The 26,678-nt window shown below is 46.1% G+C and overlaps 2 protein-coding genes across 11 annotated transcripts in view; one reads left to right on the forward strand and one right to left on the reverse strand.

Annotated features, from left to right (window-relative positions):
• Positions 1 to 26,678, reverse strand: part of St7l (suppression of tumorigenicity 7 like) — a 164,472-nt gene that overhangs the window by 43,543 nt on the left and 94,251 nt on the right. For 7 of the 10 annotated variants that reach the window (XM_048814531.1, XM_048814525.1, XM_048814523.1 and 4 more), the window contains one exon: positions 3,456 to 5,109. The exons of 2 other annotated variants lie outside the window; for them this stretch is intronic. In XM_048814531.1, coding sequence (XP_048670488.1) covers positions 4,840 to 5,109 — 270 coding nt within the window. In that variant the 3' untranslated portion in view covers positions 3,456 to 4,839. Of the gene's footprint in view, positions 1 to 3,455; positions 5,110 to 12,545; positions 12,871 to 26,678 lie in introns of those variants that run through there. One more of the 10 variants, XM_048814526.1, reaches the window with a different exon arrangement.
• On the forward strand, positions 11,272 to 25,409 carry Wnt2b (Wnt family member 2B). Its single transcript, XM_015502187.1, has 5 exons — positions 11,272 to 11,635; positions 17,812 to 18,032; positions 18,995 to 19,272; positions 19,913 to 20,177; positions 24,430 to 25,409. The coding sequence occupies exons 1-5, from the start codon at positions 11,451 to 11,453 to the stop codon at positions 24,657 to 24,659; spliced, it is 1,179 nt and encodes a 392-aa protein (XP_015357673.1). The 5' UTR covers positions 11,272 to 11,450; the 3' UTR covers positions 24,660 to 25,409.

Below are 26,678 nucleotides of genomic sequence, written 5' to 3' on the forward strand. Positions count from 1 at the left end.
GAGGGAGGGAGATAGAGAGAGAGAGGAGGAGGGAGGGAGGGGAGGGGAAGGGGGGATAGGAAGGACAGCAGAATAAAATAGACATATTATTGCTGTGGGTATATACGTGACTGCAAGACCAATGTAATTCTGCAACCTGTATACTCAGATAAATGAGAAATTATATCCCATCTGATTCAAATGTATGATATGTCAAAATCATTGTACTGTCATGTGTAGCTAATTAAAACAAATAAAAAAAGTCAGTAGAATAAAAATAATCAAATCCAGAAAAAAAAAAAAAAAAAAAAGCAAGGTCTGACTCCAGAATTGTCTCTAGTCATAAAACAACAGTTTATCACACATACATTAGTCTAGGGATTGTAACACTTCTCAAAATATTTATGAAAGGGCTGGGATATAGCTCAGTTGGTAGGGTGCTTGCTTTGCATACACAAGGCCCTGGGTTCAATCCCCATGAAAAACAAGAAGAGGGGCTGGGATGTGGCTCAAGCCGTATCGCGCTCGCCTGGCGTGCGTGCGGCCCGGGTTCGATCCTCAGCACCACATACAAACATAGATGTTGTGTCCGCAGATAACTAATAAATAAGTATTAAAAATTTTTGAAAAAAAAAAAACAAGAAGAGTCCCATTACTAAGTTATTTTATACTGTGGTTATTAATTCTACAAAGTTGCTATGCCTGGAGGCATGATGGTCATGTTGATACAGAGGGAAGTCATGAAAGGGTAGGTGATTAGGGGAGAAAAGGGTGTATTACAGACATAATCAGAGAACTCAGAAGAGATGTCAATTAAGGACTTTGAATCGTCAGGGATCTAGAATTATAGTAATGGACAAGGTTTCCAAGGCAGTGGTTCTCAAAGAGCTTCTTAGTAATATTAAGATGTTTATTTGGCTGAGCACAGTGATGCACACATGTCATCCCAGCTACTTTGGAGGCTGAGGCAGGAGAATCACAAGTTCAAAGCCAGCCTCAGCAATTTAGTGAAACCTTCAGCAAATTAGCTAGATCCTATCTCAAAATAAAATAGAAGGACTGGGGATATAGCTCAGAGGTAGTGCTCTCCTGGGTTCAGTCCCCAGTACCACACACATACACACACAAAAGTTGTTATTTGCCCTTCTTACCTGCATTCTTAGAGGCTACATGATGAGTAATATCACAACAGCCTAAATATAGAAACACAAATGAGAAGCCAGATCTTAAAGATTTTTTTAAATGTCAAATAATGCCATTCTTCTTTTTTTTTTTTTGAAATCATAGTAATGTTTTCACAAAAATATGGCATTAACAAGTTTTTTTTTTTTTAAATATTTATTTATTTTTTTAGTTCTCGGCGGACACAACATCTTTGTTTGTATGTGGTGCTGAGGATCGAACCCGGGCCGCACGCATGACAGGCGAGCGCGCTACCACTTGAGCCACAGCCCCAGCCCCTGGCATTAACAAGTTTTTAAAAAATATTAACAAGTTTGGGGGGTATATTACTAATTTTAAATAAATTATTCTTAACTCTCTCCATTTTGTTTGTTTATGGTACTGGGGATTGAACCAGGGCCTTGCAGGTACTATAAATGTCTCAATTTAAATCTTTTTTTTTTTTTTTGTACCTAGGATTGAACCCAGGGGTGCCTAACCACTGAGCTACACCCCTAGTCCTTTTTATTTTTATTTAAAAAAATTTTTTTAGTTGTCAATGGACCTTTGTTTTGTTTTCTTTATACGCAATACTGAGAATCAAACCCAGTGCCTCACACATGCTAAGCAAGTGTTCTACCATTGAGCTACAACTCCAACCCCTTATTGAGACAGGCAGGGCCTCACTAAATTGCTAAGGCTGGCCTTGAACTTGTAATCCTCCTCCCTCAGCACCCCCCCACCCCCGCCAGTTCCTGGGATGATTACAGGTGTGTGCCACCATATCCAGCTTCCATTTTAATCTTTTAAGATAATTTTTTTACAATTGTTTTAGATTCCCAGAAAAAAACTACAAAAATAAATCAGAGTGTCCATATATCCCACACCCAGTTTTCTCTATTACTATTTCATTTTTTTATTATTTATTTTGTGGCACTGGGGATCGAACACAAGGGCACTCAACCACTGAGTAATACTTTTTTATTGATTTTTCTTAAATAAATGACTGCGAATGCATTACAATTCTTACTACACATATAGAGCACAATTTTTCATATCTCTGGTTGTATATAAAGTATGTTCACACCAATTCATGTCTTCATACATGTACTTTGGATCATGATATCCACCATATTCCACCTTCATTTGAGCAATACTTTTTGAGACAGAATCTTGTAGGAACTTGCAAACTTCCTGCCTCCACCTCCCAAGTAGCTGAGATTACAGGTGTTTTCTGTATTATTAACATGTTATTTACCTTACAGATGTGACTATATTTGTCACAATTACTTTTTTTTTTAATCTTTTTTTGTGAGAATTTTTAAATATTTATTTATTTTTTTTTAGTTTTAGGCAGACACAACATCTTTGTTTGTATGTGGTGCTGAGGATCGAACCCGGGCCGCACGCATGCCAGGCGAGCGTGCTACTGCTTGAGCCACATCCCCAGCCCCTGTCACAATTACTTTAAAAATATTTTTTTAGTTGTAGATGGACATTTTGCCTTTATTTTATTTGCTTATTTTTTGTTTGTGGTGCTGAGGATCAAACCCAGTGCTTCACATTCGTTAGGCAAATGCTCTGCCACTGAGCGACAACCCCAGCCCCAACAATTTTTGAACCAATATACTATGGGTTTGAATATGGTTTGTTCCTCCAAATCTCATGTTGGAATCTAATCCTCACTGTCCTTGAGGTATTGAAAGAATCGAAACAATCTAACTATGGTGTTTGGAAGTGGGGCCTTTGGAAAGTGATTAGGATTAGGTCATCAGGGTCATTAGGGAATCTCCATGATTGAATCCTAGTGGCTTTACAATGGCGCGGAGGGAGAGAGAGAAGAGGATATGCATACACATGTGCCCCCTGTTTCTCACCACATATTGCCCTATGTAGCACTGCAACTCTGTCAGCAAGAAGGCCATTATCAGAATTATAAACCAAAATAAATGTGTTCTCTTTATAATTTACCTATGTAATTTATAAAATATTTATAATTGTGGAATCACGTTATTTTTAAATAACAGAAAACAGACTAATACATAAGATTAACGCATTATTAAGTAAAGTCCATATTTAATCAGATTTCCTCAGTTTTCCCATAATGTCATTCTTCTTTTCCAGGATCTCATCCAGGATACAATACTACATTTAGCTGTCATGTCTCCTTAGGTGCTTCTTGGCTACAATGGTTTCTCAGAATTTCCTTGTTTTTGATGACTTTGACAATTTTAAGAAGTACTGGTCAGGTAATTTGTAGAAGACTCCTCTGATGAGGCTGGGATGTAGCTTGGGGGTAGACTGCTTGCTTAGTATGTGCAAAGTCCTGGGTTCAATTTCCAGCATTGCAGGGAAAGAAAAAAAAAAAAATCCCTTCAGATGGAATTTGCCTGATGTTTTTCTCATGATTACACTGGGGTTAGGGGAAGGAAAACCACAGAGGAAGGAACCCTGGAAATTACCCTTTTGCTGTTTCCATAGTTTGCCTTTTCCAAAATGTCATATAATTGGAAATCACAGCCTTTTCAGATTGACTTCTCTCACTTAGCACTATGCATTGAAGTTTTCTCCATGTCTTTTCATGGCTTGATTCTTTGTTTCTTTCTAGCATTGAATATCTCCATTTTCTGGATATAACAATTTATCCGTTCATCTATTGAACTATATGCTAGTTGCTTCCGAATTTGGGCATTTATGACCAGAGTTGCCATAAACATTAACATGCAGGTTTTTATGTGGATGTGAATTTTCAACTCCTTTGATCAAATACCAAAGAGTGAAATTACTGCATGATGTGATAAGGGTATATGGAGTTTTCTAAAAACTACTGAATTTCTTTCAAAGTGGTGGAATCATTTTTCATTCCCACCAGCAACAAGTGATAGTTCCTCTTTCTACACAGCAACAAGATAATAAAGTGTCATTGTCATCACATTGTACCAAGGGTGCATGCTATCACCCTGACTGATGATGTTGACCTTGATCACCTGATTGAGGTATCTGTTTCTCCACTGTAGATTGGCTCTTATCCTCTAAGCTTCCTTCTTGTGCTATACTGTTTGGAAGTCACTGGCTAAACTTGAGGAGTGGGGAGATTTATTCCAGCTCTTTGAGGGCAGAGTGCCTACATAAATTATTAGGAAGTCTTCTACATAGGATCTCTCTCTTCTCTTCTCTTCTCTTCTCTTCTCTCTCTCTCTCTCTCTCTCTCTCTCCCATTTCTTTATTAATAGATTCATGGATATTTATTTTGTACTTTGGATTACAATCCAAAACTATTTTATTTTGTTGCTCAGATAGCCTATCTTTGGTCGTTGGGAGCTCTTTGGTGGGTTCTGTGTTCATGTTAATTTTTAATATTGGTAAATAGATATAGCCCATACAAACAAAAGCTTTTGGGGGGACTTGAATAATACGTATAAAGAGCTTCTGAGACCAGGTTTGAGAACCACTGCTCTAGGGGACTCCCGCGTCCCACCTGACCCTACGGCGTGGTTCTTCTGCAAGGAGCGGTGATCCATGCAAAAGGGAAGGAGACCGCGCTCCCTCACCCTTGGCAACAAGCCTTCTTCTCGTCATGCTGACTCCTACTAAAGTTTTCTCTGGGTCTGAAACGCAGGAGTCCCCAAGAAGACTAAGCTTACCCTGTCTTGTCTTTCCTGCGAACGCCGCGGCGGGGCGCCGGGCCCACGGAGTGAATCACTCACAGAGTCGGGAAGGGGCCGGCCTCTTGGCTCGCACAGCATTTTCCGGGCTTGGGCGGGGGGCCTTGCCTTGGTCTGAGCAATCTCTACCTCTCCCAGTTGCGTTGGTTTGATACCCTGGGCCATCGGCGAGCAGGTGTGGAGTCCCAGGAAAGAGCGATCTCGGCGCAGCGTCGTGGAGGGACCAGTGGGTTCTTCTCGGTTCAGCCTCGCGCCTCGGCTGAACTCCTGGGGCCCATCCCGGCTGACAGCAGCCGGACAGCTCCTGCGGCGAGGCCAGATTTGGGCCTTGCCAGAGCCCGGCCCTGCACCCAGCCCTCCCCTCTCCGGGTTGGCTGGGCCCGGCAGACCCTTTCCTTTGCAAGCGCACGGCACAACTGTCAGCGATAATCGGCTGCAGCTGGAGATCTGGCTAATTGATACAATAAGTTCTGTAATTGCCTCGACAATAAGGTAATGATTTGGCAAAGGGAATGCTTTGATCTTATCAGCCAAAAGAGATCTCTCCAAATGAAACTTCAGAGAAGGGCCTGATTCCTCCAATTTGGAGTGTGAAGACTAGGGACAGCCTGCTTCCGGTCCTGTCCCTCCCCCACGTCCCAAGTGCTGCCTGTCGCTCTGGGCTTTTTGAGAAGGGAAGGAAAGTCTGATGACTGCAGAAAACACACACACACACACACACACACACACACACACACGGCCGTGTGATAAGTGTGGAGGTGGGGTAGGTCGAGCTGTTCCAGAACTGGGGGATGGCTGGAATGCTAGTCCAGTCCTAGAGAGGCTATAGAGAAAGAGAGATCAGGGAAGAGTTGTGGGATGGCCAGATTATGGAAAACCTGACTTGGCTGAAGCCTGATAACATTTCTCATACAGTGAGAGCTGCTGATTTGGGTTTTTAAGGCAGGACAGGGTAGCAGGGGGAGGAGAACCTTGAGTGTCCAGCCTTCTCCAAGAGTCTGCACACACACTCACACACACACCCTCGCTCTGCGCTGTGGGTGTCCCTGCCTGGCAGAGGCCCCAGCACAAAGAGGATTAGAGAGATGAGCTAATCTGGTTTGTATCCCAGACCTGGCCCCAGAAAGGAACCTTGTCTACCCTGATGTTTAAGGCAGTGGAGGAGTGAGGCGTCCTCCTTTGAGGGCCTGCTAGCTAACAATATCAGAGACCCCTCTCCACTAGGATGCTAGAGTTTTGACTTCAGGGTCTACTTTAGGAATCAGAGAAGCAGGGCCTTATAGGAACCCAGGGTGGCTTGTACCACAAGAAAGGAGAGATAAAGATAGAAACTCCCAGAGAGAACTAGATCTTCACCCTACTTATTCTACTAGTGGGAAAGCTGAGGCCTGAAGTGGTAAAATGACTTAGAGTCATGCAAATAGTGCCTGGATGAGTTAAAAGGGGAAAGATTTTCTGATTTTTTTTCCTTGTCAGGTGTACTTTGCATTGTGCTGCAGGAGATGCACAGGGAAAGTGTAAAACAGAGCAGGAGAGAGAGAAGGGGAAAGCCACACACAAAGGAAAAGACAGGCAGGCAGGCAGGCACACATGCACACACAGACTGAGAAAGCCACAAAGAGGCAAAAAAAAGACAGAGATAGGGAGAGAAAGAAGAGCAAGACCAACAGTTGTACAGATTCAGACAAAGAGGGAAAGAGAGACACGTGCTGAGAGACAGCCTGTAGAGACAGACAAGAGACAGAGTTTAGAAAGAGGGGCAGACAGACATTCAGACAGGGTTGAAAGGCAGGCAGACATAGAAACACAGGAAGACAAACCCAAAGAGAAAGAGAGGAATACACGTGGAGTACACAAGCCTTTGAGAGATCCAGAGAGAGATGGAACCCGAGATGAAAGACAGGGGGAGCATGAGAACAGGGGCAGAGTGGGCTGAGGAGGGCAGAGAAGAATAACGCAGATAGTGGGATCTGCAGATATTTGTTTACTGGAAATAAATTACTCATCCAGATCATTTGGGGGCCCAGAACAGGTAGTGGGGAGAGAAAAAAAGCTCAATGCTTAGTTTATTTTCTACAGGCAGACTGGAAAAAGGGTCTGGGGACAAAATGGGAACACTCCCTTGGGAAGAGGTCGGTCAGTGACCACCCAAGATCCCAGCAGCACACCCACTGGCCTCACACAGAACCTGGGCCACCCGCCCAGGATGGCCGTCAGCCCGCCCACCGCCTGGCTCCAGACTGATTACAGCCAAAGTGCTAAAAGGCTCCAGACCCCCCCTTTATGCCTTGCCCTGGTGATCCTGCCTCCCCAAATCTCCTCTTTCCCCTAGTTCCTGAATCCCTCTTTTCCTTGTGTCCTAGAGAGTAGTTTGCCCTCCCTGTTTAGCCACTAGCTGGATGCAGAGGACACTGCCCCACCAAGCCCTTCCCTTGATTAGGGGCTGGATGCTCCTTCCCTCCGAAGCCTGTTTGGCCTGGCCTCTTTGAGACACGTTCCATGTCTCGCCTGGGAGCTCATAAATACCAAGAAGAGGCCAGCCAGGCTGTGTAGAAAGCATGGATCCCCACATTACCCCCCTTAAAAGCCCCGGGTTCTTCCCAAGCTTTCTTTTCTCTGCATGGTGCTGAGGGGCAGGAGGTGGAGCACTAGGGGCCTGTGTGAACCTGGCCCCAATTCAAATGAGACCTGCCTTGGTTTGCAAAGAAATCTCAGGAAAGGCGTCTGGGGTGGGGGGGGGGGCTTGTGCAAGTAGCAGGCTCAGGAATTCCTTGACTCCCATCCAAACCTCCCCCCAGCCCCTTCTTGGCCTTTCTCTCTGCTCATTACCATCCACACCATCTCCCACCCACCGGGAAAGAGAAGGTCATCGCCAAAGGGGCCCAGGAAAGGGGGGCCTTCTGGAGGATAGGCCAGGGTGGAGTAAGAGCTGTTTACCCACACCCAGCTCCCCTTAGCTCATCTCCACTCCCATCCAAGGGCCAGTAAGAATTCAAAGTCATTCAGCTATATACAGCTGAGAATAGGGTGAAAAATGGATCTTAACCCTAAGTGGCCTCACTGGGGAGCAGAGCGTGAGATGAAACATCAAGGGTGAGAGGGAACCTTTCCCCTTTCGGCACCCACTTATGCAAAGGGCAGGGGGCTGTAGTGGCACCATAAGGAAAACCAGCTCTGATGGTTAGGTGGAAGCTGTCTGCTGGAGGCTCCAAAGAATCTGGCAGCCCGAGGGGGAGTGGGATGGGGGGTTGGGGGGTGGCCTGGGATTCTTGCCCAGGTCTCTACTGATGCTACTGCACAACATGTCTGCAGTATTTAGCCTTGAACCCCAGCAGAACCTAGAGTGCCACCCTCAGCTGGCTTTATTACATTTGCCTGAAAATGCCTTGGGAGTAAGAACTTTTTCTCCTTCCATGTCATTTAGGATGCCCTGGCCAGTGGTGGGCATACAGTAGGTGCTTAATAAGTGCTGACTTGACTCCATGCAGGGCCGTGGAAACCAGTACTTGAGTCTCAAACCAGAAACTCTTCCCCCTGACTCCAGTGGGTTTGGGGATAAGCCAGAGAAACAGGTCGGGAGCTAGCCTGAGCCTCTGGCCTTGACCTTCTGCCTGGAAGCCCCCAAACTGGCCCTTGCGTGAGGAGCTGAGCTCTCCAATAGTATCTAGGACCTTGAGACTGAAAGTTTATTTTGAGATTTGAAGCTCCAAAGTGGCAGATCCCAGAAAACCTCTTCTCTGGCTCCATAGTTGTTCTCTAGTTAAGTGGTTGAGTGCAGTTCTTACAGTCAGCTGGCTCCTGCAGCCTGGGGTTCCTCCTGGGGAACTGGGGGCTGGGGGAGGGGGAGAGGAGTAGAAGAAGCAAAGCCCCATTCTGGGTTGCCCACTTTAGGGCAGAGGTGGCCTGTCCCTTCATTCACTTCCCTCCATTTCAGAGTTGCTGATGTTTCTGGGGGGCCCCTCAGCTCAGAAACATTCACTAATCATTCAGCATCTATGTTGTGCCAAGACACGGTCCCACTTAACTGTGAAGACTGCTGAAACCAAATAAGGGGCCTCAGAATTGAGTTTGGGGCCCATGTGGGTGAGTCCACCCAAGGTTAGATGTGATCATCTCCAACTCCTCCTCACTCACAACCCCAGGCCCATATGTAGAAATAAACACAGGGCCAGGGTCACACCCAGGTCTAAGCACACAGGGGAGTCTGGGAGAGGCTGCTGGAGCTGGAAGACTGCTACCCTGCAAAGGGGTGGGGTTGGGCTGGGAGGAGGTGAAAGAGTGGTCCAAGGAAAAGGGGCCTATCCAGTAAGGAGCCTGAGCTCACTCCTCTGCCACCTGCCTCTCTCAGGGAAATTCTTGGAGTCTGTGCAATTCTAAGGATACAGCAGGTCATCTAGAGCCTACCAGACTGAAGGAAAGAGAGAAGGGGAATCGGATGGCCAGATGGGACATGACCAGCATGCTGGCCCTGCTTGGTCTTTGTATCCAACCGGCTCCAACTCCAGTTTAGCTCCCCCCACCCAGGCCTGCACAAACCAATGGTGGTAGGCACTTCTCTCCTCCCTAACTCAGCCCACCCTCCACTACCTGTCCAAACTCTTCCTCCCTAGCTCACTCTTGCTGTCCCCTACACACCTTAGAGTAGCTCCTTGCTTTTCCCTCCTTGAGGCCACCAGGCTTGTTTCCTCACTTTCTTAAGTCTCTGCTTGACTGTCACAGTCATGATCATCCTGGTTACAACTGCAACCCATCCCCTGACCCTGCCCTATTTTTTTTTCCTATTGCACTTACCATTCTAGCTTCTCTAAGCTTTACTTCTGATGTTTATTGTCCTCCCAAGCCCCCAGTAGAATACAAACTCCATGAGGACAGAAATTGTTTTGTTTTCCTGTACTCACTGATACACACCAAGTGCCTAGCATAGTCCTAGCATATGACAGGGAATAAATAACTATTTATTGAATTGATAAGTGCCCCTTACCACAGAAAGTGGGGTAAGGGAAAGTGGGTGAGAGTGGAGAGAGGAGACAAAGGTCCTTGGGAACCCTCCTGCAGTAGCTCTGACTCAGATGTCTGCAGCTTCAGTGCAGCCAGCTGTGCCCTGTCCCCTAACACTCTGGAGTCTCTTATCTCCCCCGCCCCACAAAGGAAGAGAGACGGTGAGTTTGGGGTTGGACAGTTAACCAGTGTTGTTTACACCAGGACTTTATAATTTAAATAAATCTCTGGGGAGAGTCATGAAAGACACCTCGGAATGAGGGAGCTAGGCGGGAGAACTTAGGCTGAAGCAAGGGTTAGGTCTAGAAGAACTCTCAAAGTTGGACGGCCTAGAGCTTTAAAAAGAATGTATACACTGGTGGTCTGTGGCGCATGCCTGTCATCCCAGCTACTGAAGAGGATGAGGCAAGAAGATCCCAAGTTCCCTGCCAGCCTGGGCAATTTGGCTAGACCTTGTCTCAAAGTTTAAGAAAAAAAGAGGAGGGGATTGAGGGGTGTAGCTCAGGGGCAGAGCGCTTTCTAGCATGCTCGGAGCTCTGTGTTTCATCCCCTGTACCACAAAAGGAAAAAAAAATATATAGTTTCTATACCGCAACAAGGGCCACTCTACCCCGCAGCGCTCTACCTGCCAGCCTGGGAAGTGCGGGGGTGGGATAGAGGGAGGAGGAAAGGGGAATCGCTTTCAGCGGACAACCCTCCCGAACTTCCCGACTTACCACGCCCGCAGGAAGGGTGGAAAGGCGAAGGGGAGAAAAGGTCCAGGGCCTCCATTCTCTCAGCAGGACCCCCACCCTGGCCTCCGGTGCGGGAAAACCGCCCAGCTGTTTCTGATTCTTTCCTACTCGCAGCCCCGCCCGAGGGGGTGGAGGACCGAGACACTGGGGGAGAGACTGAGCTCTGCGGAAAACGGGACGTAAGGGCCTGGGAGTCCGCGTCGGGTCCGCAGGTGTGCCTTCTTGGTGTCGGCCATTGATTGATTCCCGGTCCCTAGGCTGGAGAAAGTACCCGGGCGGGGCAGGTGGGTAGGCATCGTGTCTAAATGTTGTGGTGAAAGGGGAGATCAGTGCAGAGGATCGGAAGATGTAGGGAATCAGAGAATCCCCTACCTGAAACCAGATGCCCACCGCGCCTCTGTAGGCAGTGTTGAAAAGGGAGTTAAGATTCTCCTGCAACTCCGGTGGCAGGGTTTCTACCCATTTCACAGAAGTGCAAGATGGAGAGGACCCAACGAAATGAGTGCATCTTGTGTGCTCAGCTCCATTGTCGCTGTAGGTGAGGGAACAGGGAGAAGTGTCTGCAACCCCCTTCCATTGCGTACGCCTTGCCATCAACTACAGCCGCAGAAATTGCCGACCGAAGGGCGCTAGGACCCGGTGGCACAGCATCAGTAGGGACTGGGCGCTACGGGCGCTGAAGGGCGCAGCTGTCCCGGTCGCGTGGCGCCCGAGCAGGTGGGGGCGCAGCGNGCAACTTACGATCTTTCCGGGACCCCACGCCCGGCTCTCGGACTCCGCGTGACGGCAGGTCCCCAACCGACTGCGAACCCCATGGCCACCCAGAGGGGTGAGGTAGGAGCAGCCTGAGTAACCCCAGACTGTGCCCCGTCCACGCCCCTGCGGGCTGTGCGGCGGGCGTCTTCGGGGAGCTATGCTGAAGCCTGGTGGTGCGGAGGAAGCCGCGCAGCTCGACCCTCGGCGCGCCCGCGCCCTTGCCCCTGCGCCGGTGCCTAGACCCGTCCTCCCCGACGTCTCTCCAGCTTCGGCCCGCTTAGGTCTTGCCTGCCTTCTGCTGCTGCTGCTGACTCTGCCGGCCCGTGTAGACACGTCCTGGTGGTGAGTTGTGGCTCTTCGGGTTGGGTGGATGAGGCGCTGGGTCAGAGGCTGGAGGCGCCAATAGGGCATATACAGCTCCCTGCGCAGTCAGCTCAAGGGACCAGGTCGCTTGACAGAACTAAAGGGAGTCCCTGCAGTACGGTCAACTGAAGTCGAGAAGTAGCCAGAGTGGAGTATGGGGGCGATGAGGCGCCGTGTCCTACTCCCCTGGTGAGGGAGGGTGCTGGGCATTTGGACACCCCATAGTTGAGGTTCCCCAGGCCCCCATGGGCTGTAACCCCTCTATTCCATTCAACTCAAGCCCTGTAGGGCAGAAGTTGCCTTCCGTTGAGTTCAATGAACCAGACCCCCTTTCGGTGGCTGTTCCTCAGGGCCCTCGATCGCCTAAGTACCAAGCATTAGAAGTGAAACCGAGGCAAAACCACCCCATTAATCCCCACAATTAAAACAAACAAAACACTTGGGTTTGCATCATCTGGGCATTTGTCTTAAACCTTGGCTTTGAGGAGATCACTTGGAACTTTGTCTTCCTCGGTTTTTTTTTTTCCCCCCCTTATCCAGAGGACTTTATCTCCCAGAGGCTTCTGGAATCCCAAAATACTGAGATACCCTCTCTCCTCAGATCTGTCGCAGGCCTGGACTCCAGACCTTCACAAGAGGTCAGACGAGGCAAGAGGCATTAAAAATCCATTGGATGGCCATTGTGGTAGCGCAAGCCTGTAATCCCAGCCACTCAGGAGGCTGAGGCAGGAGAATCACAGGTCCAAGGCTAGCATGAGCAATTTTTAGTGTCTCAAAATAAAAAGGGCTGAGGATGTAGTTCAGAGNNNATCAAACTGGCTTCTTGGACTGGGTTAGTGCCTCTACCATGCTGTGCCTCCCCTTACTTTTCTTACTGTGCTCCTCCTCTCTTGCAACTAACAGGCCACCTCACCCCCACCCCCACATACACTGTGGTCTCTTCTCCTTTTGCACCCTGTGGCTTTTCTCCTCTTGACTTGGAATCTTGGCTGGAAGGGGAGAGGGTAGCTGGCTGAGGGGCCGGCCAGCTTGGGCTGCAGATTCCTATCATTTCAAGATGCGTTGCTCTCCATCCCCACCCCCACCCCTGTTTTCCTGTAGAAGAAAATTCTCTTTTGGATCTTTTTTATCTCTGATGTGTTGGGGAAGGCAAGGAGGGGGGTTCTGGATGGGAGAGCGGGCGGCCTATATCTTACATCTGGCTTGAAACATTCCTTTAGAAAGAGAAAGGGAAAAAGGGAGACAGGAAAAAAAATCTTTAAATTATTCAGAATGAAATTCAAAGCCACCCTTTACCTTCATGGTTCAGTTTAGCTTTGGACTTACATCTTCTGGATCCCTATGGAGACAGCATGAGAGCATGAAGTGACCACTGCACATCTTCATGCAGCTCAATTTGCATATTTGGTTTTGCAGCTCAAATTTGCAATTTGGTTTTGCAGCTCAATTTGCAATTTGGTTTTATGAACTCTTGTTTCTTGCCAGTGTGGGAGGCAGTCTTGGGGACCAGTTGGTGTTTAGTTGAGGAAATCACTGACAATTTCAAATCCTGCTACCGCTTCCTAAAGACCCAAGGGGCATTGTTTGTAGTCTATTTTTTTTATCCTTGGCTGCTCCCCTTCTTTTCTTTTCTCCCTCTATTACCCTTTCCCCACATGGTTCATATTAAAGATTTTGGAAAAATTCTTGAGATGGAAGAGCTCTGAAGGGAGAGGCAGGTGACACACAAAGGGACTTAGCAGTCCCTGTGAAATGGAGGAAGAAAGCAAAAGGGCTAGCAGAGGGAGTGGGTGCAGAGGTTGTTTCAGTCTCCTTGACCCCCACCTGTCACAGCTGCAGGCCCAGATGCCTGCCTCAGTGGTTTCCTTCTCTAGGACAAGGTGGAAAGTTGAGGTCTGAAGGCAGATCAGATCCCCAATGTGATTCTTTTTCCCTTAAGAGAAAATCCAACAAACTTGATATTTTATACAACCCTTAGAAGAGATGTATACTGACTTCAGTGTATGTCCTTGTTCCACTGTGGAGCAGAAGGCTAACAGCAATGTTACCAGCTGATAGTCTGCTTTTCCTTCTAGCCCTACATTCTTCTCCTTCCTCTCCAACCACTCCTTCCTTCCCTCTACCCTTAATTAGAGGAAAAAATGGATGGTTTCTTCTTAGTCTATGACAAACAAGGAAAGGAGACTTCTGTCATGTGCTTCCCTGTTCTATGTTGTAGGGGGTTGGATGTAGGGGATCAAAAGAGTAGGGCTATGTTCCTGGGCTCACAAATAAAGAAAAATAGAGAGTGGTATTATATTAGCATTACAGTTATGACCAACAGTTGAAATTTAGTGAGTCCTTACTAAACTCCAGGAACTATGGCCAAGCACCTTATAAGCATCATCTTTAATCCCTAGAATAATAATCCAGTGAGAGGTACTACTATCCCTATTTCACAAATTAACGAAGTGAGGGAAAAGAGAGGAGCAGTAAAGAAACTTGCCCAAGCCAGATATGGTTGTACAAGAGGCTGAGGCAGGAGGCTCACCAGTTTTGAGACCAGCCTGGGTGACTTGAAATAAAAAGAAAGGACTGGTGGCATAGCTCAGAGGTATAGCATTTGCCTAGAATGTGCAAGTCCCTGGGTTCAAAACCCAGTACGAAAAGAAAGAAAGAAACTTGCTTAAGTTTATGCCAATCTTGAAGCCAAAGTGTTTTACTCCTAAGAAAGCACTGTGTTGTGTGCCTCTCTTACCCCTGGAATAAAAGAGAACTTGGACTTTCAAGTCAGATGGCCTTTTTTGTTTTAGTTGTAGTCGGACACAATACCTTTATTTATTTATTTATTTTTTATATGGTGCCAAGGATCGAACCCAGGGCCTCCCACTTGCTAGGTGAGCACTCTACCATTGAGCCACAACTCCAACCCCCTGATGGCCTTTGTTTATCCTGGGTTTTCTCCAACTACTCCTGATAGATAGAGTGGAATAGTTTTACTTACTGTTCCTGAACCTCAGTTTCTTCACCTATAAAATGGATCTTACTTTTCTCTCTCTCTCTCTGGATTTTTGTACAAAAAATGTCTCACAAACCATAAAGCACTAACAAATGCTGTGGTATTAAGAGCAGATTTGGGGGCTAGGGATGTGACTCAGTTGTACAGCACTTGCCTAGCATGTGCAAAGCCCTGGGTTAAATCCCCAGTTCCTTGAAAAGAAAAAAAGAGATTTGGAGAGGCTAGTAGTTTTATTCCTGTGTTCAAAATCCTATATGTGCGTGGCTGAACTATGTGTATTAAGAGATCTACACAAAAGGGGGAGAGAAGAAAAAAAAAGAGGATCTTTGGCCTCATTAAAAGGACACAAACATAAAACATCTGCAAATAGACTGGCAGTGTTGACAAGGAGTAAAGCTGTAACTGAAATGAAGTTTATGGCTAGCTAAGGATATGGAAGTTGGGGATAAATCAGAGCAGTTAGTTGTTTATTCAACAAAGTTACTGAGTACCTACTATGTGCTGGACACTATTCTCAGTGCTGAGGATATGAATGTGAACAAAACAAAGAGTTGGGGGTACGGCTCAATGCAAGAGGGCTTGCCTGGCACGAGTGAAGTGCTGGGTTCAATAGCCAGCATCATCTTGTCCCAAGAGAAGATAAAAACAAGAGACAAGAATTCTTGCCTTCGTGGAGCAGCGTGATTGTGGGAAAATGCAGACTCTGATTTAGTCAGCCTGGGGTAGAGCTTGAGTTTCTAACAAATTCCCAGATGATGCAGATATTTTGTGTGCTCTAGGGACTATACTTTGAGTAGTAGTAAGGGTCTGGGGCAGAGTGTGAGTCAAGAGGAAATGTGAATTAGTCCAAAGCAGGTGAAGGGAGAGCATGCTGGTATAGGAAGCAGGGAAGAAAGTGAAGAATTTACTTTTGGGAGGGGAAAACAAAGCTGGAGATTTAGGGGCATCTAACATCCTCTCCCAAACCGTTAAGCTGGGGGATGCCTTAAACATCTGTGTGCCCCTAACAGATGAACTCAGTGCTGGGTACATGGCAGCCATTTTGTAAGCATGTGGTGAACTGCAAAGAGATAGACTTGAGTTCAGTCTCAGCATTATTGGAAGCCCCCACACTGACAACTGGGGCCAACTACTAGCCAGCAGGCAAGCCCCATGCTCTGCAAGGTCTTGAAGTAGTTACTTAGTGGGGTAAGTAGAAAAACCTAATTATCTTGCCATCTTAGATTCTGAACAGATGTTCCCACGCTCATTGAGGACGTAATAAGAGGGACCAATGTGGGCTGCAGCAGAATGGACTTAAGTCAGACCACAGAAAGGCCTTTTCTCCAGAGTTTGGCCTGCCCCACTCCAGTCTGTCTCATGAGTGATGGATTATTGGTCTCACGTTCCCATCCAACCCCGCTCCTCCCAAGCATTCTCAGGAAAAAAACAAAACAAAGCAAAACCCCCCAAAACCAAAAACACCCATTGCCTAGAGCAGTACTCTTATGGGGAAGCAGAAAGGCGGTAAGACAGGGAAGAGCTCCAACTCCAACGTCTTGATTCTCCAAACAAAGCACCACAGCAGTGGGTGTAACTCAGGGCTGTGCGTCAGGCAGCCCTTTCCGGCCTGGCCCAGCCTGGGGTGTTTATTTTGTTTGTTCCTGGAAGCTGCAGCCCTGATGGACAGTGCTGGGGACACTGATTCCATGGGATTTGTTAGAAGAGGGCCAGCCTCTCACTCCTCCCTCGGGACAGATGGGGCCCATCAGCCCTGCTGAGTTCCCAAAGAGGCAAGCATCAGCCCTCCTGTGTTTGTTTGAGTTGGTGTCACCAGTGGTGATCCAGTCTGTGGGTGAGGGCTGGCTGTGGGAATGCATGGGGGGAAGGGACACAGGGCCTAGGGCAGTTTGGTTTTTCCCTTCCCCCACTGGCTGCCCTCCCTTCACTTCACCCACTTCTAGACCCATTTTGGGGCAGTTCCCAAACCACTGGCTCATTCATAGCTCAGACCAAAGCTTTTCTGTCTGCAGCAGCAACTGTTCTCTATGGCCCCCACCTGTTCAGAAGAGGGGAGTGTCCCTCTGGGGTGTTTTGCACAGAACAGAGAGTGGACTGCAAATCAAAGGTACTATGGGATTGCAAAGATAGGAGTGAGAAGCAGAGCTGGGCTGCTGAGCCAAAGGAAATAGGTGAATGACTCTGAACTCTTGGTGGCTTCTTGGGGAGAAAGGGTGATACACCCATTTTCTCTGCAAAATGCTCTTCCCAAGGTTTGTGATGGTGTCCAGGGCCAAGAGTATTTGAAAGAAAATAGTGAGTGCCTTGAGAAACTGGAGAATGAATGATTCTAGTGACCCACCTATCCTTTAGGAGCCCATCTCAGTTATCTTCTTATAACTGTTCAAACTGGGCAGTCGGGGGACTGGAGTATTTTATCTTGGCTTTTGGCTTCCTACTGCAAACAGCTTTCTGTTCATTCAGGTCTATCCACGGCATTGTATCTTATAGGCTAGGAAAAGTGATTTTAAAATCTTCCTTAGTTAAGGAAGGCCTTGGAGCCTGAAAATAAAAGGGGAGAGGTTCGGAGGTGGGGGGAGTCTTTCTCCCTAAAATATTGAAAATATTGGGAATGAGGATTTTTTTTTTTTAGCTACATGAGTCTAACTAAAGCTGTAAACATTACTCAGAATTGTCTACTATGTCTCTTCCTGCCCATCCCTCCCTGTTTCCATCCCCCCGTCTTCAAGGACCAGCCACTCGGGACGTTCCTCTTCATGTGGGTTTAAGAGTGTTGTCTCAGACCCTTGTTTTGTTAGTTTACTTTTCTGTGAGGATTTTAATGTTTATTAAATAAACAGGCAATGGGTTTGTGTGACATGCCCACAGCTTCTGTGTATATGACACATGCCTGGCCTATGTTCTGGGAGTGTGTGTCACTTTGGCCTTTGGCTGGGGAACTGGTAATGTGGGAGACCACCAATTACTCTTTCTGCAACTGTGTAACTATTTCTTCAGAGCTTGTGGGGAATGGTTCTACCCATCAGCCTCAGGGAATGTGGGTTGGGGGAAAGGCAAGGAATCTAATCTAGATATAAAACATTCCCCCCGCCCTTTATCCCCTTCCTGATGCAGAAAAGAGATCGGATGCTCTGACAGGGCCATCTCCACCTTACAGGTACATTGGGGCACTAGGGGCCCGAGTGATCTGTGACAATATCCCTGGTTTGGTGAGCCGGCAGCGGCAGCTGTGCCAGCGTTACCCAGATATCATGCGCTCAGTGGGTGAAGGTGCCCGAGAATGGATCCGAGAGTGTCAGCACCAGTTCCGCCATCACCGCTGGAACTGCACCACGCTGGACCGGGACCACACTGTCTTTGGCCGTGTCATGCTCAGAAGTAGGGGCCTCTTTCATCCTGCTTCAGCTCCTTCCCTTCGTATGCCTAGGGCTTGTGGGGAGGGGGAGGTATGATCCTCCCTACTCTCTTCCCACACTACTTCATAATTAGAACACAGGATATAGTTGGGAACAGACACTTAGTACCTTATTATTTTGTAGGCAGGGCCCCCTCTAAATCACAGTGGTTTGGAATGATGGCATAGAGGTAAAGCCTTCCCTAGCATCTTCATCTTTTACCCTCATTTTCTCTGCCCTCCCCATTCCCCATTCTGAGGGGGCATCCATGCACTATAAGGATGCAGACCAGAGATACAGTCACCCTAACACTCCCAACACTACAGTAATGGGAACAAAAGATAAACAGAAAGGTGATATGTAAATATTTGTAGAGTTAGTGGCTTGGCCCTAGCTCAGCAACAAAGCTAAGCAGAGCTAGACAGTAAACTAGGAGAAAGGGAACGAGTTGGGAATCTGGAGGTGTCAGGGGTATAGGGATGATGACTCATCAGACCCCAAGAGCAGGCAGAGAAGGTAGCATATCTTCCTAAACAGACCCCTGGGCTGGGGTCCGGATAGTAGGGGAACTGTCCAGCAGTGTGGGCCTGAAAAGCCTTGAATGTGGACTCAGGCAGGCTTAACCATACCAGTGTACCAGTGGTGAGGATGATGCATCATGGGACTTGTCAATGGAAGGACCCAAGAAAATTGGAAGGAAACAAGAGTAAAGTCAGCCCAACAGGTCAGATGTACAAAGAAGTGGGTAGAGAATACTGAGGGCTAAGGGAAGAGATCAGATAATCTGAGGAATGCTCTTGGAAGGGAAGGACACCTTGAATAAGGGGAATATAGTGGGTGGCTCTGGGAAAGAAGAGGAGAGGAAGGGAGGTATCTGAGACTGGATAGGTTCAAGAAGGGGACAGACATGGACCTCTTTCCTGATATGCCTCTATCTTTCTCTAGGTAGCCGGGAAGCAGCATTTGTATATGCCATCTCATCAGCAGGGGTGGTCCACGCTATCACTCGTGCCTGTAGCCAGGGTGAATTAAGCGTGTGCAGCTGTGATCCCTATACCCGTGGTCGACACCATGACCAACGTGGGGACTTTGACTGGGGTGGCTGCAGTGACAACATCCACTATGGTGTCCGCTTTGCTAAGGCATTTGTGGATGCCAAGGAGAAGAGGCTTAAGGACGCCCGGGCCCTCATGAACTTACATAATAACCGCTGTGGTCGCACGGTTAGTATTCATGTCTGTGTGTATATTCATATTTGCTGGGGATGACCAGTTTGTGTAACCATAGACTAAATGTGAAGGTAGAAGAGCTGAAGGCTTCTGGATTTCCTTCATAAGCCCCAAAATCCCATATAGGGGAGTACTAAATGCAAAGGAGCTTGGCAATGCCTAGATTCCACCGGGTTTCCACATAGATGGAAAGTAACTTTTCAAAGATGATGAGAACTGCCTTCATAAAGACTGAGGAAATAAGAGGTTGTTCTAGCCTGTTCACTGGTAATGTGAACACATAAAGTGCTGGAAAACAACATACTACAAAAGCAGAAGGTATGGTACTTGATACTTTAAAATGTGAAAACTACAGGACGAGTGAGCACATTGTAATCGTGAGCAGAACCTGTGGCTCTATAATCCAATAGGCTGTCATAACAAGTACTATTGGCCAGGGAGGTTCCTAGAAGAGGAGTTTCTTTAACTGGATCAGGAAGAATGGGTGGGATCTGATGTGGGAGAGAATCACTAAGGGCTTGACCAGGTGGCCAGGACCAGCAGATCATAGAGCACTCATTCTTTTGGCCCTAGGGATGTCTAAAAAGTGCCCTGGCCAGTGACTCTCCTTTACCTGCCTCCTCCCCCCATCCAGGCTGTGCGGCGGTTTCTGAAGCTAGAGTGTAAGTGCCACGGTGTGAGCGGCTCCTGTACTCTGCGCACCTGCTGGCGTGCACTGTCAGACTTCCGCCGCACAGGTGATTATCTGCGACGGCGCTATGATGGGGCTGTGCAGGTGACGGCCACCCAGGATGGTGCCAACTTCACAGCAGCCCGCCAAGGCTATCGCCATGCCACCCGGACTGATCTTGTCTACTTTGACAACTCCCCAGATTACTGTGTCTTGGACAAAGCTGCAGGTGAGTAGTGAAGTGGGCAGAGACATGGAGTCCAAGTTCTTGGTACAGGCATCACTGGTTAATCATGGTTTGTTCAGTCCCAGGAATCAGGTAAGAAGATGCTATAGGAGGATTCAGTCTCCTCCCTACGTGAAAACCTGGTCATGAGACTGGTCCACCAGTCCAATGCTACCTACACTGAGAGGTGGTCATTAGCTCCTTGAGGCCCGGGGCCACGTAGTGCTCCTTTGTGTTCCCAGCATCTGGGATATAGTAGGCAAGCTCACAAGATGTTTAAGTAAGTTTTTTCAGTTCTGAGAAATATGTGAGCTACACAGAAGCACAAGATACCAAGCCTTTGGCTCTTTGCAGTCTAGCTAAATAAAAGTGAGATTAGGGCTGGAGATGTTGCTCATTGGTAAGCATTGCCCTAGCATAGAACGCACAAGGCCCTGGGTTTGATCCCCTCAGCACTGCCCCCGAAGAGAGAGAGAGAGAGAGAGAGAGAGAGAGAGAGAGAAATGGGTAAACAAATGCAACTACAAAGAGAGATGACAGTTGAAACTAAGAAAAGTTTATTTGAAAGTATAGAATTTAAGCTGCTCTTTGAAGGGTGAGGATTCTCTGGATAGCTAGAGAGAAGACTAGACAGATGCTGGGTGCAATAGCATAGGCCTATAATCCTGGCAACTCAGAAGGCCAAGGAAGGATGATCCCAGGTTCAAGGCCAGCCTGGACAACTGAGTCACACCCTATCTCAAAATTAAAAGAATAAAGATCTAAGGATGTTGCTCAGTGGTAGAATACCCTTAGGTTAAATTCCCAGTACTGGGGGGAAAAATAAAGAAAAGAATAGATACTGTGCACAGGAACAGAGTGGTAGAGAAAGCCCATGATCTGGTTCAGGGACAGAGCAGATCAATCTTACTGAGTAAATGTTTCTGGCAAGGGGAATTAAAGGTAGAAAGATAAGCAGGAACCAGATCATGAATGATACTGAAAAGCTACATCTAGTGTACTATCATTTAACATTCTAAAATGGAGTCAGGGAAACAAGGAAAGAGGAGATCCACACTGAAGGCTTTACCTAAAAAGTAACAAATGGCTGGTACCAGGCAAAAAATTGTTGTTTTTCAGTCTCTTGTAGATAATTATGGTGGAATTTTTGGGAATGCTGGAAAGGTACTTCAACAAAGTGGAAGCTGCATCCTGGCTTATAGTTTCTGGTTTAGATGGGTTAAACTGGGAATAACATGCAGTTTAACAGAACTGCTTCTCTTCTGGTGACTGTCATGGAGTTCCCAGGCTATTTTCTGCAGACTCAAGAGTCAGAACTTTGGTGAGGTAGAGCCAAAAACCTCAGCTGTCTTGTGTACTGTTTGTTTTTACTCATCACTGTCCTTCCTGGAGAGGCAAGGGGCCGAGTAAAACTGAGCAGAAACAGGGTAAAGCTCTACCCGAGAAACACAGAAAGTATGTGTACTTTGCAGGGTGCTAAAAGAAAGGCTGGGCAAGCCCTGCTGATTGCCACACTGAGTTCCCTCCACTAGGTGAGTTTTCCAGTTGGTCTAATTCAGAGGGTTAATCACTAGATGCCTGGGAATGATTCCTTAACATCTGAGGTGTAAGCTTTTTTTTTTTTTTTGCAGTACTGGGGACTGAACCTAAGGTCACTCTATCACTAAGCTATATATCCAACCCTTTTTATTTTTAATTTTGAGAAAAAGACTTGCTAAGTTGCCCAGGCTGTCCCTGAACTTGGGATCCTTTTGCCTCAACCTCCTCAATGTAAGCTTATTTTGCCTTACCTAAAATGCATCTTTAGGGAAGGATCTTTGGAATTAGGGAAGATAGGTCATATGTGTGTTAGTTTCCCTCTGTGGCATAAAATTAGGTCTCATAAAACTCAAAGTGGGGCCTGGAATACAAAGGGTATACAGCTCATCCTAGGAGCCATTGGAATTATGAGACTAACATATATGTAAAATAATATAGGTAGAAAGGTAGGAAGGAAGGGTGGGGAGAGGGGGAGAGAGAAAGAGAGACAAGAAAGAAGGAAGAATAATACATATAAATGACCTAGTCAGCCCAAACTCTAGAGCAGTGATTTCCTGAAATTTGGGGTGGTATACTCCAATCATTAAGAAGAAAAAAAGAGCCAGGAGCAGTGGCACACACCTGTAATTCCAGTGCCTTGGGAGGCTGAGGCAGGAGGATCACGAGTTCAAAGCCAGCCTTAGCAACTTAGTGAGGCACTTATGCAACTCAGAGAGACCTTCTAGGAAAAAAATATTGAAAAAGGGCTGGGTATGTGGCTCAGTGGTTAAACACCCCTAGGTTCAATCCCCAGTATCAAGAAAGAAAAAAGAAAGAAAAAAAAAAAGCATGTACCTCCATTATATTCATATTTACTATTTACTTATTGTTTCACTATACTCATATATAATAAAATATGCATAATATATATCCCTAAAATAGAAATTTTAAACCAATGGATAAAATACCAATAGAGAAGTTCTAGCATGTTTTCCCTTTATCCCAGAGGAATGTGAATACTACTGCTATCTAAATTAGTTAATCCATTCTCTTTTTTGAACTTCCATGCCAGTCACTTCTCATCTCTTGGTCCTTATTAATAAGGTCCAACCCATAGAAAATTCTGACTTTAATTTTTCTGTTGACAGGATCTCTTTTGCAATTGATCAAAATACAGTCCTGAGCATTCCCTATGCAGGGGGAAAACATAAAATTAGGTCTCATAAAACTCAAAGTAGGGCCTGGAATTCAAAGGGTATTCTTACCCTCCAAAAAGTTCTTGCTATGGGCTGGGGTTGTGGCTCAGCAGTAGAGTGCTCGCCTAGCACGTACGAGGCCCTGGTTCGATCCTCTGCACCACATTAAAAATAAACTAAAGGGGGGCTGGGATTGTAGCTCAGTGGTAGAGCGCTTGTCTAGCATGTGTGAGGCACTGGGTTCAATCCTCAGCACCACATAAAAATAAATAAAAAATAAAGTTATATATATATATATATAAATAAATAAACAAACTAAAGGTATTGTATCCACCTACAACTAAAAAAAAAAAAAACTTAAAAAAAAAGTTCTTGGTATAAGGGATCATACAAAGAATATTCATTAGGAACTCCTTAGAGATAAGTCTTCAACCAGTCATGCTAATCAGTGCACCTCCTTATCTGAACAGAGATTATAGATTTAATAATCCCCTAAGTTAGATGTTACTACTATTACCATTCACATATGAGAAAACTAAGGCCCAGAGACATTAATTAACTTGATAAGTCACACAGCTAAGAAGTGGCAGAACTGGTATTTGAATCTAGACAATTTGAAGTCTGAGCTCACACTTTTAATGGCCACGCTCTATACTTCTTCTCAGTATAGTAGTATAGTACAATGCAAGGTCCAAAATACTAAAAAATGGTATCAAGATTACAGTTGTGGTAAGATGTCTTAGAAGAGATAAATTATAGGCTAAGTTTTTATTGTAGTTGTTGTTTTACTGATATTTTTGGGGGGAGGGAGGTGAGGTATTGGGGATTAAACCCAAACCACTTTACCACTGAGATACATTCCCCAGACCTTTTTATTTTTTATTTTGAGTCAGGGTCTTGCTAAGTCCCAGGCTTACCTTGAACTTGTAATCTTCCTGTTTCAGTTGAATAGGGAGGTATGTACCACCATGCCTGGCTGTTGTTTTATTTATTTTTTTTTTTGGTGGGGGGTAACTGAGGGTTGAACTCAGTGGCACTCAACCACTAAGCAACAACCCCAGCCTTTTTTGTATTTTTATTTAGAGACAGGGTCTCACTGAGTTGCTTAGTACCTTGCTGTTGCTGAGGCTGGCTCTGAACACTCTATTCTCCTGCCTCAGCCTCCCAAGCCACTGGGATTACAGGAGTGTGCCATGGCACCCATCTGTTTTACTGTTCATTATAGAAAATTTCAAACATAAAAAACCTTGCCACGCTTTAATAATTATGAACATTTAAAGTTATATTTTGAATAGGATATAAAAATTGTTTATTGGCAGGGAGAGAACTGCAGGTGAAATCAATAGCCTTTGAGGAGCCTTGATGGTAGGAAATAACAACTCTGGTTTAGAGGGCAATGAGGGAATGATCATTTTGGCTAGAGGATGTATTTTCAGAAGAGAGATTCTTTATGGCTTCCTCCTGAGAATGTGGATGAGGTTGTCCAGAGCTGCTGAAGTAAGATATAACTTGGTTTTCACTCCGTCTCTTTCCCAACCCAGGTTCCCTAGGCACTGCAGGTCGTGTTTGCAGCAAGACATCTAAAGGAACAGATGGTTGTGAAATCATGTGCTGTGGCCGAGGGTACGACACAACTCGAGTCACCCGTGTCACTCAGTGTGAGTGCAAATTCCACTGGTGCTGTGCTGTGCGATGCAAGGAGTGCAGAAACACTGTGGATGTCCATACTTGCAAGGCCCCCAAGAAGGCAGAGTGGCTGGATCAGACCTGAACACACAGATACCTCACCATCCCTCCACTTCAAGCCTCCCAACTCAAAAGCACAAGATCCTTGCATGCACACCTTTCTCCACCCTCAACCCTGGGCTGCTATAGCTTCTATTTAAGGACTTGGAGAATAATCCAGAAGGACTATGGTGTCCTGGTTCCTTAGCCCTGGGAAGGAGTTAATAGGGGATATAAGAAACTGAGTGGCTCCCTGATTTCCCCTTTGGAGGTTTGAAGGGAGAGCAGAAGAAGTAGGGGGTCTTCGGAGTGATTTGAGTTGCACTAAAGTACCTGGTCAAGGCTCATTTTTCCTTTCCCTTGCACTGGTTTCTAATACTTCTTGGATGTGTAAGAGAAAGGGTACCTAGAAACAGCTTTCTTTTGACCCTACCCTGGCTGAGGGTGGACAGGACAGAGATGATACTGCATGATCCTTTACTGAAGACAGTTTGAGCAGACTGCCTGGTTCTCCAAGAGATACTCTTAGGCTAAGCATTCTACTATCAAGAGCCTAAGATTACTAGAGTTAGCCATAGAGGATAAAGTTCCATTCATGTGTTCATATGATTATAAACTGCTGTGTTTTATAGGGGAAAAAATCATATGACTACAAACACACATTCTTTTTCTTTTCTACCTATATCAGACAGTACTGCTTCTTTTGCTCACTTGTTGCCTATTCAAACTGAGGTGGCATGCAATGGTTTCCATGTTTAACAGATCTTGAGAACATCCTGGAACAGTACTGGGAGAGTACACATTATTCTGGAGGTTAGTTAGGTTTGGGAAACACTAAGTAAAAGGTAGGTAACTCGTGGAGGGTGGGAAAGGGTAAAGAAAAGCTGATCTCAAGGGCACATGAGGCATCAGTATACACTAGGAAGGTAGTGATCTATGGCTTTGGTAATTTTTTTTTTTTTTTTTTTTTTGAGACAGGGTCTCACTAAGTTGCTCAGGCAGGCCTCCAACTTGTGATCCTCCTGCCTCAACCTCCTGAGTAGCTGGAAGCACAGGCATACGTCACCATGCCCAGCTTAACTTTGGTAATTCTTTAGGAGAGGATCCTAACTTTTGAATCTAAGGGCAAGAGTCACTGGATACATAAAGAGAGCCGGGGCTTAGGCCAAAATGATAAATATCTTAGAAGGCAATAGCCTTCCCCCATTTACTCAACAAATCTTTATTTAGTGATTCTCCAAGTCCTAGTGATGATTAATATTCACTCCACATTTGGCTTAAATAGGGGAGGATTCCTTCCATGCTACTACCTGTTGCCTAACTTAGGTTTGTAGTAGTGAAGTCTCTAGAGATAGCAGGTTTAATAATGGACAGAGTCCCCAAAACCTAATTTTATGTGACTTAGTGGTTATCTCTTGCCTGTTGGTATTTTAAACTAGCAGAGTGGTATAGGAACTTTCAGTGAAGAATTGGGTTAAAATCACAGTTGTGTCACTTATTGGTTTTTGTATTTTCAGTAAGATCCCTAAATTCTCTGAGCTTCTACTTTTGTAAAATTTATTTTTGTAAAATTAGGGTATGTACCTGACTGATTATTGAGATACTCTTCACCAAAGCCCCAGACGGGTCAAACTCATCATAACTTCTCTAGGGACTTCTAATTTAGGAATGTATGGTCTTGACAATAGGCTATAGACTAAGGGGCTTATAAAATAATCTGGATATAGGCCCCCTTTCCTTTCCCAAGTTCCTTTCCCACATCCCTTAGGGTCCTCATATGTTTGTGGAGCAACATCACTCTGTAGAGGCAGCAGGAAGTTGGGAGAGCCACAGTTCTGGACCTTGTGGGGCAGATTTATTTGAATGATAGGACTAATATTTATGTAACCTGCTGAGACCTGTGTGGGAGAGTTTAGGGTGGTTTTTCTTTGGTGAGGAGATTTGCTCCAATTTCAAATCCATTAACACAAAACATGAGCTAGTCAGGGTCGTTGTGGTCTGCGGTAAAGGGATGCCTGTGGAGAAATGGGACTGAGTGAGTCAGGCCAAGGGAATGTCTTCCTTG

The sequence above is a fragment of the Marmota marmota genome, unplaced genomic scaffold (genome assembly GCF_001458135.2).
Source record: "Marmota marmota marmota unplaced genomic scaffold, marMar, whole genome shotgun sequence".
In the NCBI taxonomy this organism is placed as follows: domain Eukaryota; kingdom Metazoa; phylum Chordata; class Mammalia; order Rodentia; family Sciuridae; genus Marmota; species Marmota marmota.